We start from the raw sequence: 26381 nt of genomic DNA, 5'->3' as shown, positions 1-26381 counted from the left end.
AGGGTCTTTCAAACGTCACCGCATTAACATAACAAAAGACACATTTGTTGCTCTTTTCACAGGAAGTTCCAAGAGTTTTTAGGAGTTCTGTGCCAGCTCTGTGAAGACCAGCTACATCTTTTTTATTGTAAGTCACAGTATCACAGCAGTAGTAGGTGCTAAGAAGAAAAACAAAGTTTGCGGTGGTTTATCACGGTAGGGGTGGGAAAGTGTCCCCTTCTTCCCTTCTAGGTTCTTTGGCTGGTCTGACGATTAAACTGATACAAGGCAGATTAACAGGAGAAAACCAGATGTAATTATGTACAGAGGGGAGCCCCCCAAAGCCATCAGGACTCCCCAGGCTTAGCCGGGCAGCTGAGGCTTCTGTAAATCCTGCCTGGGCGGGACGTCAGGATACCGAGGAGGGAAGGCCTTTCCCGGGAAGGAGAGGAGACCTTGGGATAACAAAGGCTGCCCTATTGTGCAGGGGTTTCTCAGGTAAAACTGTCTCTTCTGACCCAGGCCCCCTTTCCAATGTAAATGTAGGCAGTTGAGGGGGAAGGAAAGAGCCTTTCCTGAATCTGCTGGGTTTTGATTGCTTTTATCTCAAAACAGTCCTTGTGCCAAGGTGGCATATTTTGGGGTGAAAAAACCTGTTCCCCTTCGTTGCCTTGTGTGTTTGGTGACCTCTGAGCTCGAATGAGTTTGGCCGTAGTCTGTGGAAAGCCTGGGCCTGCACTGGACCTAGTGGAGTGTACTGCAAACTCTCCGCTGGGGGTTTTCTCAGTCATGCTCCTGGGTCGGGGGACTGAGGGTCTGACTTTGTCTCCTTCACTCCTGACCCGGGGTCTCAGACACAGGCCCCTCGTGCATGTACCCTTAGGACAACCCTGACTTTTGCTGGCTTCAGTTCTTTTGTTTTTTTAGTTGATAAATATTTTTTTAATGAAACAGCTCCTTTTTAATACCTACATTTTCTCTTTTTATTTTATTTATTTATTTTTAAAATATTTATTTATTTATTTGGTTGCACTGGGTCTTAGTTGTGGCAGGCGGGCTCCTTAGTTGCAACTCCAGGGGTCCTTAGTTGCAGCTCGCCAGCTCCTTAGTTGTGGCATGCAAACTCTTAGTTGTGGCATGCATGTGGGATCTAATTCCGTGACCAGGGATCGAACCCAGGCCCCCTGCATTGGGAGTGCGGAGTCTTATCCACTGCGCCACCAGGGAAGTCCCTCTCTTTTTAAAACAGATCTTTTTATTTAGAGCAGTTTTAGGTTCACAGCAAAACTGAGGAGAGGTATAGAGCTTTCCTGTGTCCCCCCCAGCCCCAAACACATGCACAGCGCCCCCACTGTCAACATCCCTCACCGGATGGTACATTTGTTACAACTACAATGACACATCATCATCATCCAAAGACCACAGTTAACATCACAGTTCACTCTTAGTGTTGTATAGTAAGTCCCCTACACACGAGCCTTCAAGTTGCAAACGCGTGTTCGCATGTCCATCCACGTAAGTTAGTTCCCCTGTCCGGCGTACACTGTCACGCGTGTGCATCCTCTACAAGTGGACGGCCACTGTGCTTTTGTGTACCTTACTGTACAGTACTGTCTAGAGTACAGTAGTACAGTATCTTCATTTCAAGCCCAGGATGTCCGGAAGCAAGCGTAAACGCAGTGGTATATATAGCTGACTGTGTTAGTTGGGCACCTAGGCTAACTGTGTTGGCCTTACGAACAAACTGGACGTACGAACGTGCTCTTGGAATGGAACTCGTTCTGTATGTAAGGGACTTACTGTACATTCTGTGGGTTCAGACATACGGACATGTATCCACCATTATAGTATCATAAGGAAAAGTTACTGCCCTAAAAGTTTCCTGTGTTATCAAATGAAACTTCACGTGCCTGATGCACAGTGAGGCCCAAAAAACCAAAATGGCAGAGTATGGAGCAGAGAAAGGTTTACTGCAGGGCCAAGCAAGGAGAACCGGCGGCTTGTGCTCCAAAGACCCGAACTCCCCAGTGGTTTTTAGGGAAAAGTCTTTATTAGGCAAAATTTGGGGTGAGCGCTTCAGGGTGTGGGACTTCCTTCTGATTGGTTGGTGGTGAGGTAAGAGGGCGGAGCTTCAGGAATCATGTGCTCAGCCTGAAGTTACCATCCTCCACCTGGGTTCTGCAGAAGAGCTCAGACAGGTATTGTGATGTGTATTCCTTGAGGAGGAAGGAGGAGGGACCCCGCCCCAAGGCTGCGCTATTTCCTGACTGCTCCTCCCTGGTCTCTGCATCCCGTCCCTTCCCTGATCAGCAACTGTTTGAAGCTGCCCTTTGGAACTCAGGGAAGGTCTATGAGGCTGAACCCTTTTTCCTGCCAACAAGAAAAGGGGACACAAAAAGGCTTTTGTACCCGGGAGGGCCCCGCAGGGTCCTGCTCCATTTCACCTGTGCTCCCTCCTCCCAAGCCCTTGTCAGCCACTGAGCTTTATACTGTAGCAGTTTGGAATCACAGTCTGTAGCCTGTTCACGTGGACTTCTTTCATTTAATAATATGCACTTAAGTTTTCCCCATGTCTTTTCATAACTCATTCCTTTTAGCACCGAATAATACTCCATTTTTGGGATACACCGCAGTTTATTTATCCATTTACTTACCGGAGGACATCTTGGGCGCTCCCACATTTTGACAATTACGAACCAAGCTCCTATAAACGAACATCCACGCAGGTTTTTGTATGGACATGTTTTCAACTCCTAAGGGTAAATACCAAGGAGTACAATTGCTGGATCATATGGTAAGAGTTTTTTTTTTTTTAAATAGATTTCCCTTTTTTAAAAAAATACATTTATTTACTTGCTTATTTATTTTTGGCCGCATCGGGTCTTCGTTGCTGCACGCAGGCTTTCTCTAGTTACGGTGAGCGGGGGCCACTCTTTGTTGCGGTGCGCGGGCTTTTCATTGCCGTGGCTTCTCTTGTTGTGGAACACGGGCTCTAAGCACAAAGGCGAAGTAGTTGTGGCGCTCGGGCTTAGTTGCTCCGTGGCATGTGGGATCTTCCCAGACCAGGGCTTGAACCCATGTCCCCTACATTGGCAGGTGGATTCTTAACCACTGCACCACCAGGGAAGCCCTAGAGTGTTTTTAAAAGACATCAAAGGAACAAGGCAGCACAAAGAACTTAGTATTTAATTTAGTGGAGGATGAAAAAATATTGATAGTTAATCTAAGAAAGAAGTGGAAAATTTTATTTGAGCCAACCTGAGGATTATAACCCAGGAAACAGTCTTTCAGAAAGTCTGAGGACTGCTCCTCCTGTGAGAGGTCAAAGCACAGTTGTGTAAGTTTTTGGGATGAAGATGAAGGGTTATATGTCAAGTATGCATATTTGTTATTGAACTCACTGCTCAAAAGCCACTACTGGAGAGACCACTGTTGGTTGGAAAGGAAAGGTTGCTTTATTCAGGAGGCCGGCAACCTGGGGAGAAGGTGGGGTCATGTTCCAAAAAAAAAATCCAAAGATTCTCCTCAACCATGAAATTAAAGGGAGAATCATTGGGAGAGGGGGTCAGTCTTCCTCGTCTCCCACTGTGTGCAGACTTTCTTCTGATTGGTTGGTGGTGAGTAAAGGGCGGAGCTCCAGGAATCTTGAGCTCAGCCTGAAATTGCCATCCTCCACTGGGTTGGGGCCTTAGTTCCGGTAGAAGAACTCAAGGTATTGTGATGTATATTCCTTGAGGGGGAACCAGCACCCTGCCCTGGTTTCTCTGCCCTGGGCAGAGAAAAGTTTTATGTTTAAATTTTCCTTGAAATTTACAAATGAAGTTTATAAATGTATAGATTAAATGTATAAATAAGTTCATAAATTAAATTTGTAAATAAATTCATAAATAAAATTCCTTGAAATACGAATTTTATTTCATCACGGTGACGTAGGGAGCAATAGGAATTTATCGTGAGTGTAACAACCATTAAGGGGAATACAGTCTAAAGAACTTTGAGGAATTTGTGGCGTTCCTAAGTAGGTGAAATTACACTGACTTTGATAAATTTATCTTTTGTTCCCACATTAGTGGTTTGTCTGAGTCGGGGCACAGGGAGTCCCTATGGGGATGGTAGTGACAGTCGTGCTGGGCCTCACAAGCTGGGCTTTTACTTGGCTTTCTGGCAAGCGTGTTGGTGGAGGCGGTTTGGAGCTGAGAGTTTAGCTCAACAGCAGGCCCAGGGTTGGAGGGAAGCCCAGCCTGGAGAGGCGACCCTGAGCCAGCCCGGTGCGGGCTGCAGACCAGCTCGGAAAGGCCAGACAGTAGAGCTTTAGGCCTTTCAGTTCCTCCTTGTGGAGCTGAAGCTGCCAGTCCGTGTGCAAACAAGGGGCAGGCCTGCGTCCCAGCAAACTTAGTGTGTTAGCACTAGCTTTGGAGTCCATAAAATTGTCACACGTCACAAAGTATTGTTTGTTTGTTTGTTTCAACCATTTAAAAATGTAAAAATCGGGCTTCCCTGGTGGCGCAGTGGTTGAGAGCCCACCTGCCGATGTAGGGGACATGGGCTCGTGCCCCGATCCGGGAAGATCCCACATGCCGCGGAGCGGCTGGGCCCGTGAGCCGTGGCCGCTGAGCCTGCGCGTCCGGAGCCTGTGCTCCGCAACGGAAGAGGCCACAACAGTGAGAGGCCTGCGTACCCCAAAAAACAAAACAAAACAAAACAAAAAATGTAAAAATCATCATTCTCTCTCAGGCCTTATGGGAACTGGACTGTAGTTTACTGACCTCTACACTTTTCAGTTCTGTTATCGTTTCATGTTTTATTTTGTAGACCTAGTTCCAGCGCAGCTGTAACCAAGAGCAAACTCTTATGATTCCTCATTGAAAAGTCCTTTGTCCTGCTTCTTGGGGTATTTGTATTAATAGGCCTTATTTTTTAGGTGTATCATTAAAGATCTTGGCCACTTTTAAAGTCCTTTCAGTTATCAGGGAGAACATGGGGAAATTATAAGTAGGGTTTTCTTGTTGCTTTTTTTTTAGGCCAGATTAAAGGCTTTCCTATTTTCCTACTACTTTGCTTAATTAAGATCTAATACTTTAAACTATTATTGGTGGCCAATTAGATTGGCCTGTAAGATTTTTCAACCAAAAAAAACAAAACAAAACAAAAAACACCAAACCAAAACAATTACTATTAGCATCCTTGTTATAGAACAAGCAAGTGTACTGAATTCTTATGTGTCTTAACTTGAGTACACACAGATCTTTCCTCATACAGTGGCTTTGTTTTCATAACCCACATATGTGTAAGTCGAGTTCACTTTAATATGCAGAACTGGTTGTACTTCTGACAGGAAGTGGGATTTCGGGATATCTTGTGACTGCCTCTGCTCAGATTGTTGCTGGCAAAAGCCTCCGGGAGAATTGGGTTTGAGTGCTGTCTGGTCACCCTCCTAGGTGGGGCACCACTCAGTTTTAGGTATTGTGACTAACGTAAGGCCACCTGCCCCCCTTTCTTAAATCAGGGGATTTTCAAATGTGCCATTCCTGCACCGGAGACCAAGTTCAGAGCCTCGAATCCAAGCCTTACTTTTGGGAATATTTTGGTCAGGAAGATGAGTTCTGAGTGTCACAATCTTTTCAGCCAGAAAAGAATTGTCACTGCTTCTTTCAGTAAGAAAACCATCAGCCTGCAGGCCGAAATGGCTGTCGGCTCACGTCGACAGCAACACTGGGTGTTGGCTGTGGTCCTGAGAGGTTCAGGACCCCAAGATGAAGTATCCCTGGCCATGTCTTAGGCACGAGGCTTAAGGAGAACCAACTTTATCCTTTTGTCAAGAAGCATAAACGGTGTATCTTCCCGATTGGGTTAAATTGGCTGGTGGGTCGTTGTTGTGCTCAAGGAGCATCCTTATTATTCTTTAATACTTATTTATTTAGGCTGCATCGGGTCTTAGTTGCGGCATGTGGGATCTAGTTCCCTGACCGGGGATCGAACCAGGCCCCCTGCATTGGGAGGGCAGAGTTTTACCCACTGGACCACCCCAGGGAAGTCCCAAGGAACATCCTTTTGTGGCCCCTGTTCTGTGGTCCTTGTTGTCACACAGGTGAGGACAGAGCTGTGCCTTCCTCTCGGCACCCCTCGGTGTTTGATCTCCAAACACCAGCCAGGATGGGCACAGAAATAAAGCGATTCTTGTCCCCAGAGCCTAGAACATATTGAGCACTAGCTCAATAGTTGTTTTAACTGAGTCATAGGAACGTTTTCTAGAGTCTGTGGCTGTGTTTTTCACAGACTTTTCTGCCGTCTATCCCGCCCTTGCGGTTTGCCTCACTTACCATATTCAGTTCTTCTGAACATCCTGTAGTAGAAAATAAAATGTTGAAACTCTTTTTTTTTTTTGAGGTACGCGGGCCTCTCACCGCCGTGGCCTTTCCCGTCCCGGAGCACAGGCTCCGGACGCGCAGGCTCAGTGGCCATGGCTCGCGGGCCCAGCCGCTCCGCGGCATGTGGGATCTTCCCGGACCGGGGCACGAACCCGTGTCCCCTGCATCGGCAGGCGGACTCTCAACCACTGCGCCACCAGGGAAGCTCCAAGTGGCTCCTATTTTTAATAAAAAGTTTGGTATTTTCCCACTTCAGAGACACTGAAAATGATAAAAATGAGATGAATGAATGAAAAGAAAGCGTCCGCACAGCATTCCACCGCAGGGGCCGAGGGCGCCGCGGCACGTCGTCCCGACGTAACTGGGGCCTTTGTGAGCATCAGCTTGACGCACTTGAGCATCCCTGGGCCCTGGGACACGTCTGGCCTGGCCCCTCGTTTCCCAGCTGCCCCCTGCCCTGTGCCTCTGTGATTTAGGATTTTTGTTGGCGGAGGCCAAGTAGACTTGCGTTCATGAGCTTGGTCCTGCCTGGCTCTGCCCTCCCGCTGCATCCTCTCCATCTCCAGCTGCCTCAGTGCCTCAGACCTCAGGGAAGCGGGGGGAAGTAGAAAAACCTGCCCCAAATCCCTTTGTCACTTCATAACAGGCTGACAGTGACGCTCCTCGTGGAGTTGGCCGCAGACAGGAAGCAGGCAGCGAGGACAGGGCTACAGGCGGAGTGCAGAGCACAGGACACCAGGAATCCTCTGAAACAGCTCAGTGCCTAGGTTGTTATATTTTAAACAATTTTATTAAGGAAATGCATGCATAAAGACAACTATTAACTAGAGTTTATAACCCAAACCCACAGTCTCCTGTCCCCCGTCCCTACACCAGGGCTTAGGATCTGACCTGGGAACACATTCTGCTGTTTGGGAAATACTTGTGTTTTATTTCTTTGATAAGTTCTTATCTTTTTAAATTAATAAATGTCTGTTTAAAATAAAATCTCAAAAACAGAAATATACAAAAAGATCACCCATTTTGGACCCTATACTGTTAATTGTTAACATCTTTTCTCCTAACTTTGCTGAAGTTAGGAGCCTTGAGTCCTGGTGCTGGGCTGCCCTCTAGAGGTCAGGCTGGGGCACTGCAGCCTCTCAGCGGGCGTTCTCGGCCTCCGCGTAGTGAGTGTATGAGGCTGAGAAGCCAGCTGAGAGTCGTACCTTTTCCAGGTATTTATGTTCGTCCCCTGCAAAGCTCGAGGCAGAAGTTCTTCCAAAACACTCAATGAAGAATATTGGAACTCGTGTAACTAGCTTTTTTGGTTTGTTTTGGCTGATATACCACAGCTCTTCCAAATCATTTATATGATAAAACTCTCACAGATTCTGCCTCCTTTTAAAAAATTGAAGCCTGAGTCCCCTGCATGGTGATGGCCTGCGAGGGCTTCTTCGCGAAGCCGTCCCAGAAGCAGGAGGGGCTGCGTCCGCCTGATGCGTCGTGGACCTGTTCTCTTTGCCTGAAGCCTCTTTTTGGTAAAATAATAAAGAAACCTGTATTTCAGCACATCTTTCCGTTTTTTCACAGTAACAGTAGCAAGAAAGTTTCTCTTCCTCAATTTGTAGCTAAAGCAAAATACAAAATGCACAGCTTTAAGAAAAAAACAGAACAAGGGAGCTGGCCGACCCACGTGGGCCCTGGTGCCTCAGGAGTACCGGCCTCCCCGGGACAGGGCAGGACAGGACAGGGCAGAGCAGGACAGGACAGGACAGGGCAGAACAGGACAGGACAGGAGAGGACAGGACAGGTCAGGACAGGACAGGACAGGACAAAGCAGGACAGGACAGGAGAGGACAGGACAGGAGAAGGCAGGACAGCTCAGGACAGGACAGGACAGGACGAGCAGGGCTGCCCATGGGTTACCTCGGCTCAGGGATGCCCTGCAGACACCGGCCCAGGGCCGTCCCTCCTGTCCAGGCCTCACTCACATGATGCCCGGCCTTCCCGTGGTCTCCTGTTCCCGCAGTGCCTGGTGACCTGAGACCCAGACCCTCCAGGTAACTGGCCACGCTCAAACCATCGCCCCAACCCAGGGCCTCCCCGACCCCTGGCTGACACCCTGCGCCCAGGAGCGCCAACCCAACTTGTTCCCTCCAAAGGACTCCCCGACGGCTTAGTGATAAAACCTGTGGCCTGAAACCACGTGAAAGTGGCTGAGTCACTGGCAGAGAAATCCAGAGAATGTTCTGGAAAGCCTGTGCACGTTTGTGCGTGTGCTTACCTTGTGTATTTAACGTGTCGTGAGTTACAGCCACGCAGCCCTGGTCCACGTTGCGAGGCGCCTCCTTGTGCCCCTCTCCCCAGGGGCCCACTGAGGCTGAACAGCCACTGGTTTCTGGTTTTACCCACCATGGGCCTTGTTTCACCCTTTAAAGACTTTTTTTAAAAAAGTTTAATTTTAAAATTCATATAACATAAGATTTATTGTCTTAATAATTTTTTGGTCCAGTTCAGTGATATTAAGCGCATTCACACTGTTGCACAGCCATCTGTCTCCATCACTCTTGTCATCGTCATCTTGCAAACTGAGACTCTGTCCCCATTAGACAGCAGCCTACTCCAGCCCCTGGCAGCCCCCACTCTCTCTCTGTGAAGTTGGTTATTCTAGGGACCTCGTACAAGTGGAATCGTACAGTACTTGTCCTTGTGTGGCTGGCTGTTTCACTGAGCATAATGTCCTCAAGGTTCATCCATGGTGTTGTAACCGGAAGTGGGGTCCGGCCACTCGCCACTCAAAAGCCAATAAAGAGGCCAGGCTGGTGGAAGGGAAGGTTTGCTTTATTTTGCAGGCCAGCAGCCGGGGTGGGGGGCGGAGGGAGACGGACGCCTGTCCAAAGGCCGACTCCCCCCGCTGACAACCAGGGGGCAGGAGCTTTTCCAGACAGCTTTTATTCTACCGGCAGAAACAGAACAGGCAGCTCTGACAGTCACCATGAAATTGGTCATCGCTGATCTGACCGACGTCATCTTGATTGTTTTAGGTACAGTTAAACTTCAGTTCCACATTCGGTTTGCTTCCATCTCTTTGAGGCCAGTTCTCGGAATTGTGGCAGCTTCTGTCATGGCTACAGTCTGGTCATCATGGAGTTAACTTCTTTCACCCGGTGAGGGTTTCAGTATCTGCAAGACAGCTCACAGGATACGGCTCAGAGTATTATCCCTATCCCTTAAGGGGGAACTAAAGGTCCTTGACTATGCTTAATGACTAAACTATTATTTTTTGGTCTCCTTTGACTGTTTTCCTTTGTTTCTGCATTTTCTCACTTCTCTGATTAAACTTATTCTTTGGCTAAAGTTTTTCCACAGACAAAAGGCAGGCTGAGGACATAGCGTCCTGCTGCGTTTCAGTGTAGCCTGTGTCAGGGTTTCCTTCCCTCTTAAGGCTGAATAACATTCCATTGTGTGGTTGTGTATCCATTCATCCGTCTGTGGACATTGGGTTGTTCCCCTCTTTTGGCCACTGAGCAATGCTGGTATGGACACTGGGGTACAAATATGTGTTTGAGTCCCAGCTTTTAGCTTTTGGGGGTATACACCCAAAAGTGGAGTCACCAGTTCATGATAGTCCTATTTTTAACTTGTTGAGAAACCACCCAACATCTGCCCCCCTGGCTGCAGCTTTTGCATTCCAGCCGGCAGTGCACAGGGTTGTTTCTCCACATCCCCGCGAGCGCTTGGTTTCTTCTCTCTTCTGTTCCCCGTCACCATCCTAATGGGCGTCCCGTGGTTTTGATTTGCATTTCCCTGCTGATGAGTAACGTAGACCTCTGTTTGATTTTGAATTGTTTCCGAATACTCACGGCTCACTCTGCACTGCTTTCCAGAAAAGAGATGAAGTTGCTGGAGCAGTCGGGCTCCCTGAAAGGCTCGCTGGGCGCCGAGGAGCAGCTGTCACTCATCAGCAGTTGTTCCGACATCCGGGAGGCGGTAGAGGGCGCCCTGCACGTCCAGGTGAGTGGGGACACCTGCCCGCCGGGGTTGGAACAGCTAGCCTTCCAGCTCCTTGGGTCAAAGGCAGTCGAAGGCGTGGGCATCGTGTACCTGCAGGTCAGGATGTCGTTCACGTGACAGGAAACACTGTCTTTAACCGTCTGGTACATGGGCTCCCGTCAAACCCCTGGGATAGTGTTATCTTTCAGGGGTGTTAGAACGTTGAGCAAAAATACATTTTCTGGACAGCTGACACTGTTATTTTGTTCTTCTTCTAATTGAATGAGAGATTATGTTCATGTTCTCATATGCAATTGTGTAAAAGCTGAAAGAAATCACCCAAAAGAAACCCTTTTGTTTCTTGTGGCATTTGCATTTAGTTTTTCCAACAACGTCACTCAGCAAAAGCAGGCTCTCTGGAGGCCCTGTTCCCACCGCCGAGGATGCTCCAGGCCGAGCGGGAGGTGCCCTCACAGGGTCCAGCCCACCCGGGCCCACAAGCAGCTCCTGCTCCACTGAGACCCCGGTGTCACCCCGGCTTCTGAAATGTGACACTTACTGCCCAGGGTTGACGCGGGCTTCGCTCCGGAGCCCCTCACTGTCTGTCCAGTCAGTGCTGATGTTTCGTCTGCTCTGTGACGATGGTTGAGCTGAGAATGTGGGAGCAAACCCGGGGCCCGAGTGTGTTTCCTGGTCCGGAGGCCGAGGGCCTGACGCTCCTCCAGTTCACACAGCAAAGCTCCCCATCTCCTCCTGGTCTTTCCACCCGGATCTCGTGACACCGAGGGCTCTGAGGGGCCCCGGCGTTACTGCTTAGCCTTCCTGACGTGGCCCTGAGCGCCCAGGGGTCCTCCCAGCACGGTCCCCGCAGAGGAGGGTCTTCACGTGGTTAGCTCGTTTTTAAGGGAAGTGTCTTCTCTTCTGCGACCCTGCTGGAGGAGGGGGATGTAGGTCGTGCAGCTCGTGGTGCCAGAAGAGACCCCCTGCAGGGGCGAGGGGACAGGGGACCGAGGGCTCCAGAGCAGACCTCGAGCCGCCCGCCCTGTACTGAGCAGCTGTGAGGGCCTTTCTCCGGCTTCCTGACCCGACCCCTCGTCCTGGTCCGGCGAGGGTGGGACACCCATGCCTGGGTCGTCGTGGTCACATCAGGTGACCCTAATGCAAGGCCAGGCTCCGTTGCCTCCAATGAGAACATCAATAAATTCCTTTTTGGGGTCAATTTGATATATAATATTTCTGCGATGGAAATGAAAGTTTATAATGACATGTATGATGACCTGACATGTGAACATGTGACCACAGAACACTCGTTCAGACTCTTAAACGGTGTCTGACTTGGCGTCTGTCTTCACTAAGTGACTTGAGCCTCTTTTCTTTTTTCTAATTTATTAATTTATTTTTGGCTGCATTGGGTCTTGGTTGCTGCTCGTGGGCTTTTCTCTAGTTGCGGCGAGCGGGGGCTGCTCTTCGTTGTGGTGGGTGGGCTTCTCATTGCAGTGGCTTCTCTCGTTGCAGAGCATGGGCTCTAGGTGTGTGGGCTTCCATAGTTGTGGCTCGCGAGCTCTGTAGTTGTGGCTCGCGGGCTCCAGAGCGCAGGCTCAGTAGTTGTGGTGCACAGGCTTTGTTGCTCCGCGGAATGTGGGATCTTCCCGGACCAGGGATCGAACCCGTGTCCCCTGCATTGGCAGGCGGATTCTTAACCACTGTGCCACCAGGGAAACCCGCAACTAATGCATCTTAATTTCACCTTATGTTTTCCAAACAAATGAGAAAATAAATCCCCCCCAATCAAAACCTGCGTGATGTGATACCATGTGTTTGTTAAGTTATATTAGGTTTCTAAACATTTATTTTAAAGAATAAAGAAAGTTTGGGAGAATCCTACTCGGGTCCATTATTCCAAAAATGTTTTAGTACTTTCCTGTATTTGTATTTCTTTCCATTTCTTCTGTTTATTTTCTCTCTTTCTCTAACATACTTAACATTATACTGTAAATAGAATTTTGCCTCACGGTTTTTCTTTAGGACTTTACAGCCTTTCTTGCCTTCCTGTCTCTATCAGATAGAAGTATAATTTTTGGACTTAAAAAAAAAACTGTTATGTTTATCATGTGATATCTAACCTGAGAGAACCTTCCATCTAAAAATGACCTCGGGGCTTCCCTGGTGGCGCAGTGGTTGAGAGTCCGCCTGCCGATGCAGGGGACACGAATTCACGCCCCGGTCTGGGAAGATCCCACATGCCGCTCAGCGGCTGGGCCCGTGAGCCATGGCCGCTGAGCCTGCGCGTCCGGAGCCTGTGCTCCACAACGGGAGAGGCCACAGCAGTGAGAGGCCCGCGTACCGCAAATAAATAAATAAATAAATAAAAATGACCTTGAAGCCGAAGGGCCAAGGCCACGGCTGCATCCGCCCCCGCCAGCCTCGCGGCAGCTCCCCGTCCTGCTGCCCGGAGGCTTCCTGCCAGCCCAGCCCTTCTTAGCAATTCCTTATGGTTCCCTTTTTCCCAATTATAAAAGGAAAAATTCTCATTGTAGAGAAATTAATCCAGGCTACTTGGAGGCTTTTCTTTAATAAAAAGAGAATGATCATTACTTCAGTGAATTGTCCAGAGTCAGGAGGCAGAGCGCGTGAATTAATACAAACAACGCTTCCACCGCAAACCATCCAGTTGTGGGATTTACTGAGTCCCGAGGGTCACAGCCCCAGAAATGTGAGCGTAGTTCTTTGTGGTCAGTTTGTCTTCTACCCAAACCCCAGCGGGCGGGAGCCTGGGTCAGAAGGTTTCCTAACACTCTGCTGAAATGTGGGAGCGTGCAAGAATGGAACCTGAATTTCTAGAACTTAGTGCAATTTTGAAATCAAATCTTGCCTGGCAAGAGAATCTACCGTGCTGGAAAAATAAGTTTATTCTGAAAAGCCCGTCTAATGCATTGGCTGTTACAGAGCATTAAGGCTCACTAGCTGTGGTACAGAGGCTTCATCTTACCTCTGGAATTTCAGACCTGAGATCAAGGTAGCTGGTAGGAGCCCTGGGAATGGTCATGGAATTAAGTATGAGCTTTAAGTGGACTTACCTTACACAAGCAGGGCAGCAGCCGAGATCTAGAAGTAAAAATGATATTTATCCATGTGGATGTGAGAATTTGCATCTGAACCTTACCTGTACAATTTAGAAAATGCTAGTCTTTTTTTTTTGGCTGTGTTTGGTCTTCGTTGCTGCGCGCGTGTCCCCTGCATTGGCAGGCGGATTCTTTCTTTTCTTTTTTTTTTAAAGAAGATGTTGGGGGTAGGAGTTTTTATTAATTAATTAATTTATTTTTTCTGTGTTGGGTCTTCGTTTCTGTGCCAGGGCTTTCTCTAGTTGTGGCAAGTGGGGCCAGTCTTCATCGCGGTGCACGGGCCCCTCACTATTGTGGGCTCTCTTGTTGTGTAGCACAGGCTCCAGACGCGCAGGCTCAGCAGTTGCGGCTCACGGGCCCAGCCGCTCCGCGGCATGTGGGATCCTCCCAGACCAGGGCTCGAACCCATGTCCCCCGCATTAGCAGGCAGATTCTCAACCACTGCGCCACCAGGGAAGCCCGGCAGGCGGATTCTTGACCACTGTGCCACCAGGGAAGTCCATGCTAGTCATTTTGGTAAGGACTTGGAGACTGTCAGTAATTACAGGAAGCAGTGTTCACGATAAATACTACAGTTTAAATGTGTACATTTTCTTAAAGAATGCAAGCTTGCTGGACTTTTGGTCTTGGTCCACTGAGGCTCAGAATGATCCTCCTTTTGGTGGGTTGTGGTCGGAGTGGGAGGGTTGTGTTCAAGTGTGGCGGGAGCACGTGGGGCGACCAGCACTGAGCGTGCACATTGAAACTCGAATTTCATTTTTCCTGTTCGTGTGTGTGTGTTTTAATTTGTAAAATCAGGCTATAATTTACATACAGTAAACTCTGGCAGCGTTAGTGTCCAGTCCTGTGTGTTCTGAGAAATGCGTGAAGTCAGGTCACCCCACGCCCAGCTTTAGAGCATGCCCGTCACCCCACAGAGTCCCCCCTTCCCCTTTGCCATCAGCCTCCCCTCCCCATCCCAGGCCTGCAGCCACTGCTCTGGCTCTGTCCCTGAGTTTTGCCTGCTCCATAACGTGGTATAAGGCGGAATCACCCGGGCCTGCACATGCTTTGTTAGGTTCATACATACATAGGTCATGAAGTAGGTGCTCTTGTGAAAGGTACCCTCAGAAATTTTCAACTCCTAATTGCTCGCTGCTAGCGGATAGTAATATAGTTACAGTTAAAAGTGTGTTGTTTCATTTATTTAAATTTGGGAGGATTTTCCATATATCTTTGTTATTGATTTCTAGTTTAAGTCCATTGTAGTCCCAAAACGTGCTTTATGTCATTTCAATTCTTTGAATTTGTTGAGGCGTATTTTATAACCCAGGTTATAGTTTATCTTGGTGAATATTCCATGTGCAATTGAGGAAAATGTGTATTCTGCTGTTGTTGAGAGGAGTGAACGTAAATATCAACTAGGTCATGTTGGTTGATAGTGTTATTCGGGTCTTTTTTTTTTGGCTGCGTTGGGTCTTCATTGCTGCGCGCGGGCTTTCTCTAGTTGCGGCGAGCGGGGGCTACTCTTTGTTGGGGTGCGCGGGCTTCTCATTGCGGTGGCTTCTCTTGTTGCGGAGCATGGGCTGTAGGCACGAGGGCTTCAGTAGTTGTGGCACGTGGGCTCAGTAGTTGTGGCTCACAGGCTCTAGAGTGCAGGCTCAGTAGTTGTGGCACACGGGCTTAGTTGCTCCGAGGCATATGGGATCTTCCCGGACCAGCGCTCGAACCTGTGTCCCCTGCACTGGCAGGCGGACAGGTGTGAGCTGTGCTCTGTCTGTACCTCCTGGTGGCCTAGGCCCTCCCGCCAGCTCACACTCAGCAATTTGTTGGGCTTTGGGTTGACTTATCACCTGCTTTAGTAGCGCCTGCAGTTTTCCTCTGAGCTCTGCCCCAGGGGACAAAGCCTCCAGTCTCTCCTTGGAGAGGCCCGTCTTTCCTTGGATTTCAGGTTATTGGGTTGTTCTGTGATCTCAGCTAGGTCCAAGAAAAGTTACGATTTTGTAATTTATCTGGCTTTTCCTTGTTTTTAGGGTGGGAGTGAAGTTCTCCACTGCTTTCACGTCCCCATAGGGTCTTTATTATCCTTAGTTTTATAAACTGGAATATAATGTTTATATTTAAAATAGGAATAACATTTCTTCAAACATTTTTTGTTGTCCTAAAAATTTCAGAAGTGGTTCACACTTGTTGGAGGAAAAAAAAGAAGCATAAAGTTGTATATGAGGGGGACTTACCTGGTGGCGCAGTGATTAAGAATCCACCTGCCAATGCGGGGGACACGGGTTCGAGCCCTGGTCTGGGAAGATCCCACATGCCGTGGAGCAACTAAGCCCATGCACCACAGCTACTGAGCCTGTGCTCTAGAGCCTGCGAGTCACAACTACCGGGTGCCTAGAGCCTGTGCTCTGCAATAAGAGAAGCCACCGCAATGAGAAGCCCGTGCACCACAACGCAGCCAAGAATAAATAAATAAATAAATTTATTTTTTAAAAAGTTGTTCGCCTCCCAACCCCTGGGGGTGAGTATTGTGAAGAGTTTGGAGTTTATTTATCCAGAGTTCTACAACTCTTGTAATCATATATTACAGACTTAACATTTTCATAATAGGAATCCTATTATGATATAATGTTTTACGACTTGATTTTTGTACTTAATAATACATTATGATTGTTTTTTTCCATGTCCTTGTATACTGATCTACCTAGTCGTGTATTTTCTATAGGTTAGGAAATCATTCATTTGTACACTGTTCAATTATTAGCTAAATAACGTGTTTTCACAGTTGAACATTAATGTTTAGAAATAAAACAGTTTAACACATTGAAATAATCTTTATAGTTTGAAGATTAAGAATACCAAGTAAGGCACTGTACATGGTATTGTCTTGGCCCCTGAAAGTTTGTGTGCTAATAAGGTTTAATATACGGGTCGGCAAATTTTTAAAAAATAAAAGGCCAGCGAGTAAATGTTTTAGGCCTTGAGGCTGAGGACAGCCTCTTGCATATTTTACAGTCCTTCAAAAATGTAAAAGCCATCCTTGGCTGTGGGCCATGGACTGAGTTGGCCTGGCTCATAGTCTGCTGACCCTGCTCCACTATGTTGGAGACGTTTTCTTTCCCCAATATTGAGGACTGGCTTCGGATAGGGAAAGACTTTCACCAGTCAGCCTGGCTAGAGGCTCTGGGGGCCTTTCTGCCCTTTTCTGGAGATCTTATCGCTCTGTAATTCCCGTTAGCAGTTTGCCTCGGCCTCTCTTGCTCCCCCGGGTGTCCATGTGCGGCACTGCAGGGTCTCTGGCGCCTCAATGAGCTGTTCCCGAGTCCCCTTTGTTCTCAGCGGCCCCCAGGCATCCAAGGTGTACCATCCCCGTCAGCGCTGAGAGTCAGGTAGACTGAAACCAGCCCCTCGCAGCCCACGAAAGCAGCCATGTGGGTGTGCAGCATCCTCCCGAGGAGAAGCTGTGGGTTGGGCCTTTCCTTCTGGTCCTGAGCGTGACGGCTTAGGGGAGGGGTCTCGTAGATGACACCCACTTCCACGCACTTGTTCTTGGCTTTGCGCCCGCCTGGTCCTGCGACTTCCTAAGTGGCTTCTGGAGTTCTCACAAAGGCTTTCTGGGCTGAGGTTGTTGCTACGATTTTGTCTCCGGGGCTTCCTATCCCACCGTCTTGATGATGTCACTGTAAGAGTTGCACGACAGAAGAGACAGATCTGGGCATCAGGGATGCCGTGACACGCCATGGCCCGAGATGAGCTCGTCTGTACACGTCTGTCTTGTGCGCTTTCTCTGCGAGGCCCCTGCGTAGGTGGGATTCGGTCGATCGAAATCAAATGCCGTTTAGAAAACGGCGATCTCACTGCTGCTTGCAGTATTTTACTTTGACAAAGGAAACTTGGTTGATGATCGCCGTGTATCATTCTTCTGTGTTTCGAGTTACATTTCTAAGGGCAGGTTCATTAATGGAACCACGAGGCGTAGGCCCCTTTCTGGCCCTTGGTGGCTTGTTGCTGGCCTTGTGAATTCCCGGCTATTAAGAGCGGCTCATTAAGACAGTGGATTTCAGGCTCACCAGTACTGGGTACATTGATCTTTAAGATGCTTATTAAATTGATTAATGAAAACAGGCATTTCATTATCCACATTTGTAACAACAAACGTGTCATTGTCCCAACGTTGACATTTTTAATTTGGTTCCAAAATTACTGTGAAACTAAATGAGTGACCCTACTTCCCCCTAAACTTAAAAAAATAGAAGCTCAGATCTTCGTGCCCCGGTCCGGGAGGATCCCACGTGCCGCGGAGCGGCTGGGCCCGTGAGCCATGGCCGCTGGGCCTGCACGTCCGGAGCCTGTGCTCCACAACGGGAGAGGCCACAGCAGTGAGAGGCACGCGTACCACGAAAAAAAAAAAGCACTGCAGGACTCTTTTGGAAAGATGGGGTGACGACATTATAACAAAAACTGTACATAATAGAAATCTAGATAGAAATCTAGATATCTATATGTATCTAAACCTTTCTTTATATGGACAGAAACTTAATTATCCCTTATGCCTTAGAAGTTGTAGGTTGCTGAATTAATACTCAAAGCCAAAATCAGCATGTGTCTAATATAAACATATTTAGTTTATGAAATCTGTTAGGTGGAGTATGTAGATACCAACTAAGGAAATAATTTTCAATCTTATTGCTCAGTTAAAAACATGGTAAGTCCATTTGAAAGTGGCCATGGCATGCATATTTAATGCTTGGGAAATAGTAAATACTTTTGCAATTGTAATATTAGCCTCCAGTTATTTTCCCCAAAGTGTTTTCCCTTTTTGCTCTTGGTGGTGGGTGGTCATTGTTGACCGAGAACCTTAGGTACCATACAGCACGTCATGGGGTCCTACCTTTCTCAGAGGTGTATTGTAAGGCATATGAGGGAATCTGGGAATTTAATATTACAAAACACCCAGGAGCACCTGGGGCATAACTCCGTGCTGGTGAAAGTCCGGGGGCCCAGCATCCTGCCGCAGGAGCCTTGGGGGCCCCGGGCTGGCGTTTGTTTCCCCCCAGCTCTCGGGCCCCTGCTGTTCCTGGTGCCACAGGCATCCAGGGCTCAGAGCTGCTTACTCGGAGCCACCGCGGTGTTTATTTTCATCTGAAAGTCAATATTCAAAGGCTTGTTGCCCGGCGTATCTGTTTGAACAACTGGGGAAATGGTCAGAAGGTTTCTTTCAAGTTGGTGGCTGTCACCTTTTAGGAGCTGGGTTGTGCTGTGTCAGACCCGGCCGCCCAGGGCAGAGCGGCCTGCCTGTCACTCAGGAGCCTAGTCGCCAGCACGCACCAGCCGCACCTTTGTGCGAGGGACCGAGCTCCTGTCGTCCTGGCCGAGCTTCCCCTGGCCCACGGTGTGTGTTGCGATCGGGTGGGGAGCCTGCGAGGGGTGGTGACTCAGCCAGGCCAAGGCGGAGGCCTTCCTGAAGGAGGTGCTTTCACGCTTGGAACACTTTACGGCATCCCTTCCTGCTATTAATCCGTGTGTTACGGGGAGTGTCGGGGCTTTCCTGCGTTGCTTCAGCTGAGCCACTGCCTCTCATCACATGAGCTGCTGGTGGTGTGAGGGCTTGTCCCCTCCGGGGGAGGCCCCTGCACTGAGCGGCCCCCATGTGCCAGTGTGGCTCTGGGGCCGGACCCGTGGCTGAGGAGGGGCTGGGGTTTTGGCTGGGAGGGCTTGGGGGGAGGGGGAGTTTCCCGTGTCCCCTGTGGGCACAGCTGGTCTCAGCAGCCGGGGCCCCCCTGCACCTGAGGGGCAGGAGGCTGTGTTTATTCCAAGTCGTCCTCCTGTCCTCTTGTTCTTTCCTAAACTGACCCTTGGAATACTTGGTTTGGCTGTGGGAAAGTGTTACTAGTGACAGTCATTTATATGGGTGGAATTCCATGCAATAATTATGCATAAAGCCAGTTGGTTATGGAAAAAGTGCAGGAAAGTATGAAACACATATTATCACTGCCTTACGACCCTGACTCTTTTCTGCCCTTAAATGGAGCGATTCTCAGCAGCTGTGGCTGAGGTCCAACTGCTGCTCTTTGTAGAATGCAGGGCCACATACCCACCACGCTTTTTCGTTTGTACCCTGATATATATATATTTTTTAAACAAATTTTATTTATTTATTTATTTATCTTTGGCTGTGTTGGGTCTTTGTTGCTGCGCGCGGGCTTTCTCTAGTTGCAGCGAGCGGGGGCTACTCTTCGTTGCGGTGCACGGGCTTCTCATTGCGGTGGCTTCTCTTGCTGCAGAGCACGGGCTCTAGGCACGTGGGCTTCAGTAGTTGTGGCACACTGGCTCAGTAGTTGTGGCTTGTGGGCTCAGTAGTTGTGGCGCACGGGCTTAGTTGCTCCGCGGCATGTGGGATCTTCCCGGACCAGGGCTCGAACCTGTGTCCCCTGCCTTGGCAGGCAGATTCTTAACCACTGTGCCACCAGGGAAGCCCCTGTACCCCGATATTTTTATTAACTGTCTACTGTCTCCCTCACCTCTAAATAGGGAATCCCCTTCTTCAGAGATTAAGAGATGGAAACTGATGTCTTTTATGAAGAGCGTTGAGAGTACAACTGAATTACCCTGTGACTTAGGTCCAATTAACCAGATACGTTTTGGGTACTTTCCTGAGACGTTATTCCTGAAATGTTAGAATAGGTGAGAGTCATTGTTCTAAAAATGAGTTATCTTGAGTCCTGCCACCTCACAAATTACCTGTTTCTGTTTTTCGCTTTCTTTTGATCCTTACAGAATTTTGTGAAACTTTATATTGTGTTTCCCCACCCCCACCCGAACCGAGGGTCTCGTTCTACGTTCCATTCCTGCTTCTGGGATAGAGACTGTGTTACTGTCAGGTCGGCGGTGCGGGTGCTGGGCATTGGGCTTGGTCCCCTGGCTGTGTGGCCCCCATCCCGTGAGGTCACAAGAGCTGTCAGCACAGAGGCCCCGGGCGGTACCAACGGCTGAATCTGGCCACATACAGTTTAAAAGCAAAATGTTTTGAATGGCTCACTGATGTTTGAAAGCCAGGATACTTTCACACACAGCGTAGTTTTCTAGTGGCTCTTCAGAACCTGATCATCCGGCAACTGTGAGACTGTTCTTGTTGCACCCTGTGCTTCCTTGTAATTTATTTTTTATTTAAAAAATTTTTTTAATTTAGTTTTTATTAAAAATTTTTTTTTTTAAATTTTGGCTGTGCCGGGTCTTAGTCGCGGCGCAGGATCTTTGTTGCAGCACGTGAGATCTTTAGTTGTGGCACACGAGCTCTTAGTTGCGGCATGCACGTGGGATCTAGTTCCCTGGCCAGGGATCAAACCCAGGCCCTCTGCGTTGGGAGTGCGGAGTCTCACCTACTGGACCACCAGGGAGATCCCCCAGTGCTTCCTTAATCCTAGACCCCAGGTCATTTTCATGGTTTTGCACTGTTTTCCTTAGAATGGAGAGGAAAGTGAAGTATCTCTTATATCCGTGTCTCAGGAAAACAGAAACTAGATTGGAGACGAAGGATTTCCCACCACGTGGCTTAGCTCACGTGCTCCCTGTCTGAGCTGGGGGGGACCCCTGTGTGGTTCGCTCCCTCCCACCCCCCATCCCTGCAGGCCCAGGTCTCACCCCCAGATCCTGACATCCTGACCGTCCTGATGGCACGAAGAGGCACAGAGGGAGTCCAGAGACAGGTTCCAGCTTCCAGGCGCTCCTGCCCCTCCCCCTCCCTCCCCTCCCCTGCCTGACGCCCCTCTCCTGGACCCTCCTTTCCCCAGCGACCAAGACCCACGCTGCCTGCACCTGGGGACTGGGGACTGGGGAGCGTTCCAGTACCGTCAGCCCCTCCTCCGCGCCGGGGGCCGCCCAGCCATCCAGCCCGATCGCACGTTTTTCTTACATTCATGTGAGTGGCTAGGGTGTGCGATTAAGCATTGACCTTCTGTCCTGTGTGGCAGGTGTACCATCAGACACACACACGTGTGCGCGCACACGCGCACACACACACACACACACACACACACACACGGCCTTTGACGCACATCACCTTATTTTCTCATCAGAAGTATTTACCAGTCTCTCCCTGTGCAGAGTCCTGAGTTCCGTTTCCCTGATCACTTGAGAGGTTGGATACTTGAGCTGCTCCCCCTTCCCTCTTCCTTGGTTTTCTGGTGAAGTAACTGTCATATTCTTTGCCCATTTAAACAAAATACTGTAACTTTTCTTTACTGATTTGTAGCAATTATTTAAAAACCTTAGGTACAAAATCCTTTATTTTAATATTTAATCAGTTTCCAGGCTGTGTTGCTTGGTTTATGCTGTCTATTTATGAACATACTTTTTTTTTTTTTTTTGCGGTACGCGGGCCTCTCACTGTTGTGGCCTCTCCCGTTGCAGAGCACAGGCTCCAGACGCGCAGGCTCAGCGGCCATGGCTCACGGGCCCAGCCGCTCCGCGGCACGTGGGATCTTCCCGGACCGGGGCACGAACTCGTGCCCCGTGCATCGGCAGGCGGACTCCCAACCACTGCACCACCAGGGAAGCCCCATTTTCTTCTTGAGTAAAACTAAGCACCGTGTGTCTTAACAAACTTCTGCTACAATGGCTGGAAAGTTGCAGAGCGTGAACCAATTTGTGCAGTGATCTGACTTTTCAGGGAAAATGCTGGGAAAAAACACAGGTGCCAATAAATGATTACCTCCTGGAGGCGGAGCTTTGTGAGGTTTGTCTTTTTCCTTGGTCATATTTTCTGAATTTTCAGCAATGAACATGTATTACTTGTGTGGTAATAAAACACACGGATTCTCTGGCAGGTTCATTGGGGGCACCTGAGGGTGCAGTGGTCAAGACCCGGCCCTGGGAGACCGACAGACATGGGTTCAGGTCCCGCTTCTGTTTCTTCCTAGTTACACGAGCTTTGGCAAGTCCTCAGCTCTGCGCAAATCAGCTCTCACATTTCTAAAACATGTGTAATACATGAGGATGATTATTCTGAGAATGAAATGAAAAGGTATACAAAGTGCTTACCACGTACCAGGTACGGATTGAAATGCTCAGGAAATACCAGAGTTTCTTTTTATTTATTTAAAAATTAAAAAAGTTTTTGGCTGCATTGGGTCTTCATTGCTGCGCGTGGGCTCTCTCTAGTTGTGGCGAGCAGGGGCTACTCTTCATTGCAGTGTGCGGGCTTCTCACTATTGTGGCTTCTCTTGTCGCGGAGCACGGGCTCTAGGTGCGTGGGCTTCAGTAGTTGTGGCTCGCAGGGTCTAGAACGCAGGCTCAGTAGTTGTGGCGCACGGGCTTTGTTGCTCCGCGGCATGTGGGATCTTCCCGGACCAGGGCTCGAACTCGCGTCCCCTGCAATGGCAGGTGGATTCTTAACCACTGTGCCACCAAGTCCCTGAACACACTTTTTAAAGTGGCTCTTGAGAGATTTGCACTGTGAGTTTTGGTTGTAACTGTTGGCGGAATGGATGCTGGTTGCTACTTTGTTAGCAGGTGTCCCTGGGCCCAGAACCGCCCAGCCTGTGTGGCTACTGCAGGCCCCGTGTGTCTGGAGCACTTGAAACAATGCTGGTCAAACTGACACAGGTGTAACATCCCCACTGGATTTCAAAGACTTGCTGAGGAAAAAAGAAAAGGATGTAAAATATCTCGATAATTTTTAGTGCCAATTATATGCTGAAATGACAGTATCTGGGTATATTCAGTTAAGTAAAATAGGTTGGTGAAACTAAGTGCACCGATTTCTTCTTGCTCTCTTAATGTGGCTACTAGAAGACTGAGAATTGCGTACATAACTCTTGTCGTTTTTCCGTTGGGCGGCTGGTCTGGAGCATAAGCCTGCCTGGCCCTGAACTGGGTCACTTGTCTTGGTCCCTGCTGTTCCCCTGGGCAGGGCCTGCCCTCTTGGTTACTGTTTAGAGGGAAATAACCGCTCGTTTTACTTACCTTTGCACATCTGACCAAGCCTCTGCCTCGCACTGTGCTTCTGCTGGCGCGTTTGTTTCCAAACCTCGGGGAATATGTTTGAGTGAATTACCTGTGAACGTGCTGTATGACACTATATTGACGATGCTGTTGATTGTAAGACATCTTCCAACGTGAGAACCATTAAGGAAAAAAAAATGCAGATTAGAAGATGACACAGCATTATCTAACCCTTGACCTATGTGGTGCTTTGAGTTTCTTCCTCTAGTTCATTTGCAAATGAATGAATCAAAATATTCTGTAACTTTTTGAAAAGACCTTTAGCATTATTGACTCGGCGTCCAGGAAGTTGAAGAGTCCGGCTTCGGAGGGGGACTGCCTCACCCAGCTTCTCAGTGCCTCGGCCTCGCCCTCTGTAAAGTGAGGTGGTGGCAGAACCTATAGCTGCTCCGTTGTCATGAGACCTGCGTGAGCGTCTGTGAATTAAAGCAGCGCCTCTTGTGTCAGCACCTGAGCAGCGCCCGGCACGGAGCAAAGCCCGGCAAAGAGGGACCATCCTGCAGTCCTTGTGTGTGTGTGGGGGTGAATCCCCACTTACAGACCAGGGAACCAAACTCACCAAGGTGACACAGGTAGTGAGCGCCAGGTCAGGATTTATCTTCTCGTATCAGACTGAATTTCGGAGCTAGAAGCGAATGTAAGGTCTCCGGCTCAGTTTAGTGCCACAGGCTCTAGCGATGTGTCTCCCACCACGATCCAAGAATTGGATGCGTGTTGCATTTCATGTGAACTCGCTTCCACATCAGCTGTCCTCACAGAGTTAGAGAGACCAGCTTAGGTGGGCAGGGAAACTGACGTCCTTCCAACAGGAACAGGTGGCACTCAGCCCCAGGAAGGGCACCTAGAGTGGCCCAGACCTTCTGATTTTTCACATTAACCAAGCAAGTGAGAAGTTGGAATTTTTATCTCTGATTTTTAAATCTTGGCTCAGATTTTCTTTTTTTTTTTTTTAACATCTTTATTGGAGTATAATTGCTTTACAATGGTATGTTAGTTTCAGCTTCACAACAAAATGAATCAGTTATATATATACATATGTTCCCATATCTCTTCCCGCTTGCGTCTGGCTCAGATTTTCTTAATCACATTGCGGTTATGTGTGACCTCTGGTTACAATCTGGTCTAAATGTTAATTCTGACTGACGTTAACATTCCCTTCCAGAACCTTCATGAGTATTTTCTTCCTGCTCACTTTTGTTTTACTTCCTTCAGAGACGTTTCTCTGGGGCTGGCGGATACGTATGTAACACAGTTGTTTCGACAGTGACTTAAGGAGTGTTAGACTTTTTTTTTTTTATAATATTTATTTAGTTATTTATTTGGCTGTGCCGGGTCTTAGTTATGGCGTGCGGAATTCTCAGTTGCAGTGTATGGACTCCTAGCTGTGGGATGCACGTGGCATCTGGTTCCCTGACCAGAGATCGAACCTGGACCCCCTGCATTGGGAACGGGGAGTCTTAACCACTGGACCACCAGGGAAGTCTCTGTGTTAGAGTTTTATTTCCAGTCTTTATTACAAAAACACATTTTAGGTAGGAGGAGGTCTAGGAAAGACTTATCTCTCCTTAACGTAGACGTAAAAATCCTTAACAGAACTAATAAGAACCTGCTGTATATAAAAAATAAATAAAATAAAATTCTAAAATTCAAAAAAAAAAATCCTTAACAGAATGTTAGCAAATCAAATCTAAAAAAATACAAAGAGAATTATATATCATGACCAAGTGGGATTTATCCCAGGTATGCAAGGCTGGTTCAGTACTTGAAAATAAATTAATGTAATCCATTACAATGCACTGCTACCATTTTTGCTTTGGGTGTTCACTTATATTTTAGAGCAACTGAAAACAAAACATTGATTTTACCTTTGTTTACCCATTTCCAGTGTTCTTCATTTCTTTGTATAAATCCAGTTTTTTGTCTGGTTACTTTTTTCCTTCTGCCTGCAGACTTTCCTTTAAAATTTGTTCCTATTCATAGATTCACAGGTTGGCTGGGAATGAATTCCCTAAATTGTTGTTCTTCTCAGAAAAGTTTTTGTTTCTTCATTTCTGAAAATATTTCTGAAATATTTTTACTGGCTATAGTAGCATTCTGAGTTAATGGGTTTCTTTCTTTCAGCACTTAAAAATATCACCCCGTGACTTTCCATCTTCTATGATCTCTCACAAAAAGTCTTGCAACTCTTTTTTTTTTTTTTTTTTTTTTGCGGTACACGGGCCTCTCACTGTTGTGGCCTCTCCCGTTGCGGAGCACAGGCTCCGGACGCATAGGCTCAGCGGCCATGGCTCACGGGCCCAGCCGCTCCGTGGCATGTGGGATCTTCCCGGACCGGGGCACGAACCCGTGTCCCCTGCATCGGCAGGCGGACGCTCAACCACTGCGCCACCAGGGAAGCCCCTCTTGCAACTCTTCATTTTGTTTCTGTATATATTAAGTGACTTTTTCTCTGACTGCCTTCAGTATTTCTCTGTCTTCCATATTCAGCAATTTGAATATAATATACCTAGATGTGTGTGGATTCGGGGGTAGAGAGGGGTACTTACCCAGCATTGTGTTGTCTGAGCTTCTTGCCTATGTGATTTGGGACTTTCATTAGTTCCGGAATGTTCTTATGATTTCTTTGAATGTTTTCTTCTGCCCCATTCCCTGTCTGTAGAAACTTCGGGATTTCAGTTACACATATGTTAGGTCATTTGATATTTTTCCTGCAGGTCTTGCATGTTTTATATGCGCTTCTCTGTCGTTTTGCTCTTTGTTTTTCACTTTGGATGATCTCCTTTGACTGATCTTTAAGTTCACTGATTCTTTCCCAGCTGTGTTGAGTCTACGGATAAGTCAGTCAGAGGCAACCTTCATCTTCCTTTGTTTTTCATTTTTAGCATATCTGATATTCTCTTCTAGTTTCTATTTCTCTGCTAACATTACCCGTGTGATATTGTCCACAATTTCCCTTTAG

At 48.1% G+C, this 26381-nt stretch overlaps 1 protein-coding gene across 2 annotated transcripts in view; it reads left to right on the top strand.

The window, feature by feature from the left end:
* CRYL1 (crystallin lambda 1) overlaps nt 1-26381 on the top strand; it is a 73643-nt gene that overhangs the window by 10560 nt on the left and 36702 nt on the right. The window contains exons 2-3 of one of the 2 annotated variants that reach the window (XM_059996085.1): nt 63-127; nt 10214-10340. In XM_059996085.1, coding sequence (XP_059852068.1) covers nt 10221-10340 — 120 coding nt within the window. In that variant the 5' untranslated portion in view covers nt 63-127; nt 10214-10220. The remainder of the gene's footprint in view (nt 1-62; nt 128-10213; nt 10341-26381) is intronic. The other variant, XM_059996084.1, reaches the window with a different exon arrangement.

Source organism: Delphinus delphis, chromosome 18 (genome assembly GCF_949987515.2).
Source record: "Delphinus delphis chromosome 18, mDelDel1.2, whole genome shotgun sequence".
NCBI classification, from domain to species: domain Eukaryota; kingdom Metazoa; phylum Chordata; class Mammalia; order Artiodactyla; family Delphinidae; genus Delphinus; species Delphinus delphis.
Note: the sequence above shows the minus strand (reverse complement) of the source record. Positions and strands in the feature narration are given on the sequence as shown.